Source organism: Arctopsyche grandis, chromosome 2, assembly GCF_051622035.1.
Source record: "Arctopsyche grandis isolate Sample6627 chromosome 2, ASM5162203v2, whole genome shotgun sequence".
Lineage (NCBI taxonomy): Eukaryota > Metazoa > Arthropoda > Insecta > Trichoptera > Hydropsychidae > Arctopsyche > Arctopsyche grandis.
In genome coordinates, this window is record NC_135356.1 from 10,110,039 (window position 1) to 10,123,893 (window position 13,855).

At 31.9% G+C, this 13,855-nt stretch overlaps 1 protein-coding gene across 2 annotated transcripts in view; it reads left to right on the plus strand.

Moving 5' to 3' along the window:
- The first annotated feature begins 306 nt into the window (after positions 1-306).
- acj6 (abnormal chemosensory protein 6) overlaps positions 307-13,855 on the plus strand; it is a 108,685-nt gene continuing 95,136 nt past the window's right edge. For both annotated transcript variants that reach the window (XM_077445896.1, XM_077445897.1), the window contains exon 1: positions 307-429. In XM_077445896.1, the coding sequence (XP_077302022.1) occupies positions 307-429 (123 nt within the window). The remainder of the gene's footprint in view (positions 430-13,855) is intronic.

A 13,855-nucleotide genomic window follows, 5' to 3' on the forward strand; every position in this document is an offset into this window, starting at 1 on the left:
TATATATATACACACACATATATATATATATATATATATATATATAAAAAAAATATATAAGTATACAAAAACAAAAGTGACAGTTGGAATGCGCCGTGCGTAGACGCGTTCAAGTGCGGCCTAGATTTGGTCATTCAAGCCGGCGAAAACGGTCTTTAGAGCCGGTTCATCACGGCAGGCGCTTTGACGCCGTCGTGTCTCTTTTCACCCGAAGGTACCAGACAAGAAGTCAAAATTTTCGACCGCCAGTACCACTCGCCGTCAAAGGTGTTGAAGCTGGAGGACGACCCGTGGGGGAGCTGCGCCATGTACTCCCCTGACAAAATGAAGGCGGGCGGCGGGCTCATGGGGCCCCCTGGCTGCTTTCCGGGCAGGTACAGCCCCACGTACCGGTCGCCGGATCCGAGACGATGTGTCCCAAATCCATCCGTAAGTACCACACACAAATTCACCAAAAGAAAAACCGGGAAAATCCGACCGAAACCGAGAGGAAAACCCGCACGGAAGCGGACACGCGCCGCGTATATCGATTCGACCCTACTAGTATAATACGTACTATCCACATACACCGTAGTGAGTACGTACGCGTAAACAACAACGTTAAACGTAAAAATCTATATTAAAAAAAAAACTCAAAAAAAAAAAAATGCGATCTATATACCACACATCCTCACACTAAACCTATCGAATCAAAAATCAAACATCAGTTAAAAAAGAAAACTGTTTTATCGAATTTTATATTGTAAGCAAACAAATAGTGTGACGATATGTCGTTTATAATGAAGTGTGCGTATTTTTTTATATAATGCGGAATTGCTTATATAAATTGCTATGCGTTATATATACATATATACATTGCTTATTGTATTTGTGCGTATTGCAGGAATGTTATGCGTTGATTTTTTTTTTTTTTTAAGGTTTTTCGTGACACGTTCGATTAGTGTTTTAATCTCATGTACAAAAAATATACGCATCTTTTACGTGAGATGAAAACACTACGCATTATGTATGTATATTATATACTTGATGTACGATACGTATAGCGTGAAGCTTTAAATATTGATTGTGAAAGTTGAATTATATGGTTAAATCATTGATGATTGATTGTACGCGGCGGATTTATTTCTGACTACTTAATTGTGATGAAAGATGTCAAAGTAGAAATAAAATGTCCGCTTTATAATATAATACACGACTGATTCATGTTCCGATTATATATTGAATCAACTTTCAAAATCTACAATACAATTTATAAATAATGTTATTAACTGTCATTATATTTATATGCATTGTTTGATTTTGTATTTTTTTTTAATTTAAATTGTATCAAAATATTTCGCTGCCTATTTATTATATAATTTATATATTTAATAATATTGTTGTAAATTGAATGTTGTTTTTTTTTTGTATACATATGTATGAGCCGTTACATTTGAAAGTGGCGAAAGTCAAATTTTCAGTTCCAAACACTTTCTGTTTAACTTAATTCACAAATTGTTATTACTTCTTTTAAATTCGATATATCCAGAATCTCGTAAAAGCAAAATAAACCTATTACGGGCCACCAGTATTTTTAAATATCGTTAAACGCAAAATATTATATTCAATGTTTTGCGAAATATTTCTTGAAATGAAGAAAATTAGACTTGTGCCACTTTCAAATATAACGGGGATCATATAGCGGTAAATATTATAAAAACATTTTACTGATATTGTCAGATTTTATTCACTTTACCGTCGGAAGGTGGGTGTTTCATATTCGTATGTATGTTAAAACGGAAGTTTTCCAACCGTAAAAATTATATAAGTGTTAAATCAATTAATCAAAAAAATAAAACAGTAATAATAACGTACGATTTTAACGAAATTATACAAAAAATAAAAATATAAAATCAATAATTCATACGACGGACTGCGACTTACCGTCGGATGTGAAACGTTTTCAACCAAAAGACATTTAAATCGCATGAAATATAGTTATAATTACACTGTATTTGAACCAATTGTGACATTTTTAAATTGTCAATTATGTATAAAATTTTATTTATTGAATTTTTTGATCGTTGAAGTGAAGTGCGGCTTGTGAAAATTCCCCAAAAGTATATATACACATATTTGCCTGATTGATTACGATCATTATATAAGGGTCATTTGACCCAAGGCTCCCCGATTACCATCCGTGTTTCCTGTTATTACGCTGTTATCGTTTCGTATTTGCGTAAAGGTCTACTTTCCAAATGAAAAATAAACAATATAATAATTTTTACTACAATTTCATCAGCGCTTTCGCAATATATGAAATATTTCCGGTTGAATGAAATAATAACAAAGTATACACATATCGATTCGGCTTAAGCTCGTATCTACGTAGTTTTATTCTATACATGCATGATGTATCAAATGTATCGGTTTGGCTGCTGTTATCGGCGGTCCATCAATGCATAATTGATACGGCGACCATTGGGACTTGACTGGGAGTCAAGCTCCAGACTAAACCTGTTGTGCTCTTGACCATATTTCAGCGAATGTTTCAGATATAGAACAAACGTTTCAGAGCGGTCTTTAGTTCAATGTCGAAAAAAATCCGGACTTTTTTTACCAACGAAATTTTCATAAGGTGTCTTTTTTCATACACATGTACATGTATGTACATATATATAATACACACATGTATGTACATATGTACATATATCAGACTGTTAGAGTGATCCCCATTTTACTGAAATTATTCGAATTCGTTGATATTCAAGTAAGTCTATACAAGTCAATGATAATAGTCGTACTGTCTGTTTTTTTTTCTTTAAAAAATCAATGAATATAAAATATATAATTAAATCCGAAAACTTATTAAAAAGAGGATACCCATAAGTAGAGGTATCACTTCTGGTCCGATTAAAATTTTTAAATCGTAACAATAAGCACTTTAGTTCGATACTAAGCTTCAGTGTGGTCTGTGATATACATATATACATATCTCCAAAATATAAAGCTACACATACATATGTATTAACACAAACACAGACGCGTTTTTTCTAAACTGATCGATTCTGAGTTCAAATCTGTCACAATCTCGAGATCTATATATCGATATATTTCTTTAAAAAATTAGATTATTTGAATTTACCATAAGACTTGTGCTAACTGGAATATGAATAGCGAGATGAATTCAGACTGTGCAAGTATGCTGTATTTAATTTTATAATGAATAAATTTTTTGCGAAATATACATCTAATTCAAATTCAGCGCCGGAAAAAAACGCCACATCTCATTAGTATAATATTTTATTTATACTTTTTTAAAGTGACGCCTCTTTGGTATTAAATAAAAGTAAATTGGATTACTTTTATAATAGGGTGAAATATTTACATTAATTAATTGACGTTAAAAATATCGCAGCCTTTCGAGTTACATTTTAAATTTATTATATACATACATATATATGTATGTACTAGATTTTATCAATTAAATGCTAAATGAAACAAAAGGCAAAAATTCTATTTAACGAATCACCGTCAAATATAAAGTTTGCAATTAATTGAATTTATTGTAATTGAAATAATAACCGAAAGAGATCTGAACCCTTTTGCGTATTCTGACATAAGGAATTCAAGCTATTATAAATTGACAAACTTTAAGAATGATAATATGTACCTAAATAAAACTATTATTTTAATTACGCATTTATTATACTATCAATCATTATAATAGAAAAAATATACAGCCGTGGACAAATGTATTAGAAATGCTTTTGACCGAAAACACTAGGGTATTTGAAACAGCCACTACCTGATTCTGATTAAAAATTCATTTATTTGTCATCCCTATTTTATTTTCCTTGAGTTGCTTATTGTTAAAAAAACATAATGAAATTACCCATTTTACGCAAAAGTCAGTGTTTCGAGAATTTTGTCGCGTTCTTTTTACCGTTTGTTTGCTTTTTTTTTGTTTTGTTAAATTAAGTGCATCTTCTTTTATTGAAAATCTTCAAAAAAAGGGCTCAGATTATTTTTATACATTTTTAAATAGATCAAAAACAGCTTATATTATCGCGATATGCGCTCCAAACGACGTTAAAAGGATACAACGAGAGTAGTACTATAAAAATCGACCAAAAGTGGGAAGAATAAGAAAGAAAGCACTGTGCTAAGATCTCACTTTAAAGACCATATTCTGAGCTAGCTGGAGTGAAAAGAAAATTAAATTTAAAATTTTCTCCGCAAATCGTAAGAAAACGTCTGATGGAAGCTAGTACATACATACATACATTTGTCGACGACTGTATATGGAATAATGCATATTTTCACATTAAAGTTTTCCACAGCACATTCGAAACATTAATATTCAATCGAATAACACGACGATTGGCAACATATGTAATCTCATCCCACACATTATAAAGCATATATGGTGATACATGTACTATAATATTGTAGTGTCTTAAACGAGCCGGCGACCGTAATTTATTATAGATAATACGGTAAACACTATCGGCAGTAATAGCCCCGCCGAAAGTACACATACTATGTACACATACAGGTCGATACAAATTATCGTTCAAATCGTGCCGGCACATTAATTCAATGATTCGGAAAATCAGTGTCGTATAGCGCGACGGAAAATGCGGCACGAAAGTCGCGTTCGCGAACGCGATTTCCATACATCACGAACACGCACACGCGATACTGACGCCCCCACTGCGTCACAAAATTATTTCACATTTTCACGAAGCGTACTATAATTATTTTCATTTATGTTTGAGAGCGTAGATTACCATTAATTATTGACGGAAGACGAGTCGGTCGGCAAACCTCCGGCTACGAAATTTGCCATAGCCAGAGAGACGCTTCAAGAAAATAACCTATGAGTGAAGTAAAAATATATATATGAGATATAATGAGAGCTTATAATGCAAATTTAGTGTAATAAATATAAAGTTGTAGGCGTTTAAACCAGGGATCTGGAGCAGCCACTTTTTTAGTTGCTCCGCTCCGACACCCAAGTACTTGCTCCAACTCCGCTCCGTGCTCCGATTAGTTTTAATAGGAATAATCTTTATTTATTTAATTTATTAATTTTATTCATATACATATGACAAAAAATTATAGAAGTTTATTTATAGACAATTTATTTATTATTAAAATATTTAATATATGTATATATATTATAAAAATGCATACATATTAAATACAAATAATATAACCAAACTACATAAAGCGCCACATGTCAAATGTTATGATAATGATAATAAACCATAAAATATTGAATTTATCATAAATTGAAAAACAAATAAAAAAAAGTATTCATTTAATTTTTAAATTCTGAAAGAAATTCTAATATATAAAAAGTAAATATCGGAGCAGTGGACCACTACAAATTTTCGTGCTAAAACTCGTTGCTCCACTGCTCCGCGCTTCTGCTACACGCTCCGCTTTAGATCCCTGGTATAAACAATTAAAATCTGACAAAACAAAAGGGGGGGGGGGGGAAGTCAAACAAACAAGGCTACTGGCCATGAGCTGTCATCGTTTCCAAAATTTTTGGATACTTAAACGTGTTTATTACGATTATTTGACACCGTCGAACTAGCGGAAGCAATTTAAATTTCTATCGGTGACCAAACCACGCAAAATTGCAAAGTTTCAAGCCGATGGGAAGAATGTAGGAAACAGTGTCAGACCAAAAGCTAATAAAAGCCTTGTATAAAACACCTCCTATTCTTCCCAAGATATATTTTGGTGAAATATTGCTTGGTCAAATATTTTTTTTGTATTTATAAATTAGAAAAGACGGAACCAATGGTCCCTATTTTATATTATCCAATGATGCCGTTATCAGGCTATGGTATTAAATTGTACGTATATAATTTTTTGAAATCATTTTCAAATAGTGGTGAGATATGAACATAGTTTTAGGTAAATCAGATAAATTAGCAAACTTAGTTTAATAAAAACGATGGACTTCGGCTCACAAACTTATACTTATTGGAAAAAATATTTTTATATGAGGTCGTCCTTTAAAAATTTACTATTGGCCCATGATACAATTGAACTACATATTTATGTATATGCATATGTACATATATACTAATTAAATTAATATAATAATACACACTACAAATGTATATACTAATTCAATTTTGAGAGTCCGGTTTTAGCCTGTTCATTATTATTGTCCGTTTAAGTCCAAAGAGGGCACAGAAATTAATCTTATACAAGAGCTGTTTTATTATGGCATAACTCCACTTTTCTCCATTTCGAGTATATATCTCGCAAAACATTTAATATAATGTGCGTTTAACAATATTTAAAAAGGAGGTTTGTAAAAATATTGGTGGCCCGTAATGCTTTTATTCTGCTTTTCCAAGATTTTAGACAGATCAAATTAAAATAAGTGATACAAATTTTTGAATTAAGTCAAACAAATAGTGTTATTGGAACTGAAAATTGGACTTTTGCTACTTGCAAATATAATGGCTCAAATATCCAAGTATGACCATCAGCACCACAGATAATACACGGGATCGAACCCGGCAACCTCTTCGTGGTTAGCATTAACGCAATCACCAAGTAATGCTACTGGCGAAACTCATTTAATAATATATTGGGTAACTTAAGGACATTTAGAATATTTCATATTGTGAATAAAATCATTATCAGTTGGCAGATGAGTTGCTCATAGTCTAAAAACAGCTATGACAAACTCATCATTAGAGATTTCATATCCTGAAATTCATCAAAATATTGCCATTAACACTTTGGTTAATGATTTTGATTTCAAAATATATTAAATTTACATTAAAATACCTCGATCCATAAGGATAGTAAAAAAAATATTTCCAAATATGTATAAAATAGCCTCCCACATTAATAAGTATGAAATTATCTGCATGCAAACAGTTATTTTTTATTGTACATAATTTCATTTAACTGACTATTTTTTGTCATAGTTGCAAACGAATAATCATACGTATAGATGCATACTTATGCGATTATTATACATATGTATATGTATATGAGCAGATATAATTGAGTGGTATACATAAGTCCAATTTTCTTTATTTTAAGAAATCTCTTGCAAAACAATTAATATAATGTTTTGAATTTTACAATATTAAAAAATACTGATAAAAATACTGAATAAAAAATACGTATATTCTGCTTTTCCCAGATTATAGACATATCGAATTAAAATAAGTGATAACCATTTGTGAATTAAATCAAACAGAAATAGTGTTTTTGGAACTGAAAATTGGACTTTCAAATATAACGGGTCATACGTACATATATGAATACGAATTTACGAATTACAAAATCATTGCCATTCAGAATAGCTGAAAAAAAATAATATCCATTGATTGCATGTATACGTATAAAATCAATTCACGCCTTTAATGTCTATTTCTCGATTTTAATCATTTAATTTCAGTATCTGATACTCAGTTTCAGTTTGATAGGACTAGCGGTGTTCAAATTATCTCCAAAATACACGCACACATTCTTTCTAAAGTAGGAAAACGCGATCAGGGATCAATTCCGAGCCAAATATCAGTCGAATTTTCGCATGAACACAAAAGTTATATATTTTTACTACGTACATACATACATAGATAAAGTAATAATTCAACGGTCAATATTCCGAACGGAAATCAAATTGGGTGATAAAATATCTAACATATCGTTTGGCATTAGGAAATTGTATGAAATTCAAATCGTATCATTTTTATTTCAGCTTAAATAAATAAATAAAAATAATAAAAAAAAAACAAAAAAGCATCGTACGTTTTGAAATTCGCACTGCAGTGCACAACGTACTCGTTTACGTGTTGGTTTTTATGCTGAGCTGTCCGCGTAATGTACGTACTTTACGTTCGCATCACACGATTTTATTCAGAGAGCTTTGCTTTTCTATATATATATATATATGTATATATATATATATATGTGTATGCTGGATGAATAAATTAATCTTTCCAGAGAAATAAACCAACATTCGAATTGTATTTTGATATTATTTTTGGAATTCAAGCCTGTTATGTAATTAGTAATTCATACGTATCGTGTATAATGTGTTATATTATGTAATCGCTATGAAATCGTTAGATACAATTAGATTTGTCAGTTTCAGAACGTCTAATTCCAAGCACAAATACTACACCTATTCAGGTTTAACATTAATTATTCAACTGATCTAATATCTATATAATTTCGAAAAAGACTTTGTACGTATGTACATAACTGCATATGTATATACAATGTAAAACAAATGAATATTCAAATAAATTTAAATATAAAACTATGCAAATAAATTTAATAAAATGTTTACTATTAGATTAGCCATGTTTAAGCGGTTTATATTAAAAATACCGAGCGAAGCCAGGTAAAAACACTAGTATAATATATACATATGTACATATATACCTCTATAATAGACATGTCCGTTAGTAAAGAAGAAGAAGAAGAAATAAAGAAATGTTTGAAGTTGGACGAATGAATTTTGTTTTTAAATCAAAAATGTCACTCAGCCTGAAGGAAAAGATCTTCGATCAATGCGTTTTGCCAGTGATTACGTATGGATGTGAAACTTGGACATTGAATACCAAGATGCTACACAAAGTATAACGAGAAAATATAGAAAGCGGTATACGTGGGTGAGAAACATCAGAAGGGTAGTGGATATAGTGGATAGAGTGAAGAGATTGAAATGGCAATGGGCGAGCCACGTGGCTAGAAAAATGGACGAAAGGTAGACAAAAAGTGCTAGAATGGTACCTGAGAGAATGTAAAAGGGTGAAAGAAAGAAAGAAGAAAGATGGATGAGGGTTGCGTAAAACGGAGACGAGTGGAAGCGTGTTGGAGAGGCCTTCATCCAGCAGTGGATGGTGAGCGGCGGTAAATGATGATGATGATGATATACCTCTATATACACTTGTGGGAATGGAAAGTTTAAGGATGTTGAAAAACACTATTTTTATTTTTAACTTAATTCACAAATTGTTTTCACGTCTTTTAATTCGATATGTCCAGAATCTCAGAAAAGCAGAATAAACGTATTACAGGCCACCAGTATTGTTAAATATTGTTAAACGCAAAACATTATGTTTCATGTTTTGCGAAATATTTCTCGAAATGAAGAAAGGTGGACTCATTCCATTTTCACATACATATACATACATATGTATATTCAACAAGATCTGTATGTAAATGAAACTTTTTTAGCCAAAAGTCAAAGCTGGTGTATGCGCTTACTAGACAATGTATACATCTGCGAGACTTGACACTTCTACTGTAACATACATACATACGAAATGGTCCATATAGGAATGGTGAATTTTTGTTTTTTGAATATTTGTTTTTTACAAAATTATAGAATTTTGTTTTGTATATTAAAATATTTGATGTTGTCTCTGTGTTTGCTTTTATATAATTTAAAATCGTTCTTTTCATATGGCCATAGTGCTTGTGTAATGCCACTATAGCCTAATTTGAAGATGAAAATAAAATGTAAAATTTGTCTTTCGGAAAAATTTTTCGCGACCGTCAGTCGAGGACGGACAGTCCTGTCATTTTATGCGAAATGTAATATGTATGTGTAGATGCATGTATGTAAAACCGGGTATGGTTTCCCGAATGTAAACTGGGCCAAATGATCGCAGTGTGTGCGACCCAGACCTCGCTTGTTGGAAAATCGACCTTTAATCAATTATTTATCGGACATTTTCACGCGGACACTGGAAAACGAAGTTTCGTCTCACGTGAGCGCGTAAACCGCAAAAGTGAATTAGGTCCTTCCCGGAAAAAAAATAGCTCCGACGACTTCGTAGGTCGTGGTCCATTTTACAGTTATCCACGATACGTTCTTATAAAATATTTATCGATTTGGTAAATAATTTGATTCGCTAGCGTCGAGCCAGCTGACGTTCAAGTGAGTGGCTTTTGAAAAACAACGAGCCAATACTTGTTAATTGATATATGTATGTATGTATGCATAGGTAGGGTGACCGTTTTGGCCAGGCCAGTCCCGTTTCTTACGTCCTTTGCGTTCGTCTCGTCGTTTTCGTAAAATTGTTTGATTTGTCCCGTTTTGTCCATCCACTGATCCACAGAAGAATCAGTTCGTTTCCCAAAATTAACAAAAATCTATATGTATATAAAATTGAATGTCTGTCTGTGTGTCTGCTCCTAAACCACTGAACCGATTAAGATGAAACTTTCAGGATTTGTTGTATGCATGTCCGGGAAGATTACTGTGAAATCGCCCAAAACGGGAACGGAAACGGGAAAAACGGGAATGAGTGTCAATGCAACGCAATAATTTCAAATGTGTTCGCTGCCTGTGTTTTTCCGACAAATTAAAACGGGAACGGGAACAGGAATGCTTTATAGTGGCATTGCAACGAATACCGGGTTCAGCTAGTTATTATATAAATATACATTTACATATAATATATTTATTTTAAAGTAACATTTAAATATTTTGCTTCATTATTATTCATTTTACGTGTTCCTAAAAATATCGCCTTGTGCTATTATTTCCAATGTAATTATTTTTAAATAATTTTAAAATACAATATTATGTACATAATGTTTGGCTTTTTATCTTGTTTTATTTCCTTCTTTTAAAGAAATTTACGTTCAGGCAAAAATTATATTAATTAACAAAAAAAGTAATAAAAATAAGAGAAAAATCAAAATTTTCAGTTGTAGTTAATTTTTCAATTAAAACAAACCGAGAATATCATTTTGGTCAATTCGTAGTTACTTTATTTGCTATTTTAAACGTTTCAAAAATAAAAAATTAGCCTGCGGTGCAGGAACGATGAGTATTATATATTTTTTTTATCTTGTTTCAATTTTCCTTGTACACAAGAATTGTGCATTTTGAAAAAAAATTATAATTCCTTGACAATATTAATGGCTATTTTTTTTACATAGGGGGGGGGCAATCTTTTTTATCCCGTTTTGAGTCCAGGGAAATATGGTAACCCTATATGTCTATCTAATCGAAAATTTCTATTAGATTGTTCCAATATTTTGATATCATCGATGATCTTAATTGAACATTCAATTTTATACAACTTAAAATGTTGAAATGTTTTCATATAAAATTGGCATTACTGTATATGAATGAATCTTTATTAATTAATTCCATTCCACCCTCCTCGATAGATAAAATTAAACAATTTGAAAAATATTACATATGAATATTTCCATTCAATTTCATGATAAACCGTAAAAAGTATTTTATTAATCGTTTAGGAAAAAAGTCTAATCAATTTATTTTCAACATTCATCACATATTAATATAACACTGATTGTAATTCTATGCTACTATTGTTAATTTGAATCGCTGTTGACGCTATCCTATCCAATCGCTTAATCTGTTCAAAAAAAGCGATTAAGCGATTAAAATAAAACATTACAACGTTGTCCAGAGAGAAGCGAACTCATCCAAATATATCTACTGTGCATATTAAAAGTGGCTTAGCTGATCACAATTTAGCATTGCTTTGGCTTAATTTATAAAAACTAAATATACAAGTGCCGGCTTCAATTCCAAGTGTTCTTACCTAGTTATAGTTAACCTCTTCTATCAAATTCTCTTGAAACTATTGCATATGGTCCATCGATTAGTAATATTTTAGACCTATTTTGTAGTCTGTCAAATCGCTTTGTTTAGTTTTCAACCTCTTACTTCTTTCTTCATTTCAACAGGTGGAAAATAATCCTTCCTTTCTTCGCTTTTACGTGAAATAGATTTTATTTTTATTGCTCTATACTCTCACAAGATAAATTGCATGCTAGAGCGATTTGTCGAGCAACTGATCCGGCTTTGTTTCTGAGAATCGTTTGTCGAATTTTGGGATCACATTGAAAAAATAAGATGCTTCATCGTTTTACATTTTACATATGTATGTATGTATATAGTAAAGTGTCTAGGTTTTTGCTCGGATCATCTGACCGATTGTTTTGTTATTGCCTCATCAGTTGAGAGAAAAGTTGCTCGTTGCTAAAAGCAGTCTACGATAACCTAAAGTCAAAGTCATAAATTGAGCAATCTGCTAAGAGATGAATTACCAGATTGCCAGTGATAAATTGCTTCGTCTGTGGTCTTCACTCTCAGTTCATATTTCATCAACCAAACGATATCGTCCAGAAATCGTAAAACTCAATACGCATTATATTTCCTTCTTGTTTTGTGAAAATCTGGCATCGAATTACATACATACATACGTACAACTTATCAAAGAACGAATCGGAACGGTCTAGATGTCTCAGGTTTGCCTCTTTATAAGATATACTCTAAGTACAAGAAATTCGCGTAGCATTCTTAAAACACTGCAGAATTCGTTTGTTTCTCTATAAAGATTTTTATGACTTCGAAAAACGTATGACAGACAAATATGATGCACTGAATCAAATCTGATGCACTGATGTAAATCTGAACCACTCTTCTTTTTGGGCATTTAATACTGAATATAAAAAAATTCCAGACTACAATATGTCGTTGGTATCGATTTTAATGCAATAATATGTCTGTATTCGATATAAAAAAAAAATTCGGCAATTACTGATGGCCAAATTTCGCCAATTTACTGGTAAACCATTAAATTTGAATACCGATATTGTAATCTCTAATTGTCATCTTATTTGATGGCAAATTAAACCAGTACAACGGACAAATTGATAGAGACTTGGATGCTGATTAGTTGACATTTAAATTACTCAATTATATTCTTACATTGATATATTAATCTTTGCCATGCCAATAAAGTATAATAATATCCATAGTATTCAAATTATGTACATTAAATTTTTTAGAACGTTTCTGAGAAGCTGTTGAATCTGAAATAGCTTAAACAGTTCCGAATCATTTTTATAATTACTAGTTACTAGCCTTTCTGTTACTTAGCTTTCGATTTTTTCGTCTGATTTCGTCTGACGAAATTCGGATTCTTATCCGATGGTTTTCAAACTTTGCCATTTTGCACGGTTTGGTCATCAATATATGTGGAAATCAAATCCGCCATTGCGATAGTTTAAAAATAATCGTAATAGACACGTTTGAAAATACTCGATTATCTTTGTCGGTTACGTTTATTGTCCACATCGCTATGTCAGATTTTATTTGTTTAAACGCCTATAACTTTTTCTTTTATCACTTTATATTTTTAATTATATCCTGTCAAAGGAATATAGCTGTTCAGCCGCAATCATCTGAATTGCAAAATTTTTGTGATACTCATGAAGCGATATTTATGATACTTATGAAGCGATACTTATGGTTGACGTATGCTTCAAGATGCAAAGTTTTTTGATATACTATAATATTATAGGATACATATTGTTAGCATAACCATCGAAAACTACATATTCCATGTGTATGATTGGAACTATCATATGGTCATTTCATCGTCAGAGATGGTCATGTGGTCACGCTATCAACTTTGACTGATCTGACCTGTGCCGTTTATTTATATGTCGGGAAACGCAAACCGCACACCACGTGAAAAATAATTATGTGGAGTCCATGTCGCCCTTTTAACGACCCTTGAAAATCTGACACGTGTGTTCCGTGTCCGTCCTCACGTCCCAGTCACGCCATCGCGATCGGCAATTTGCCATTTCGCTTCTGTTTGCATTGACAATAAATATTTCGCGCGCGTCATACATTACCATTTTCCGGTCGTTATACCGCGATTTCATTATTGTCATACGCGTGTCGATAACAAATATAGATCCAATGAGCACGGATACGGTATTGAAAATAGCCCTTTCACTAACTTCAGAATATACGTTGGTACCTATCGTCATTAATGGTTTCTAATTTGTTACTTGGTATTATGACATTGTAAAG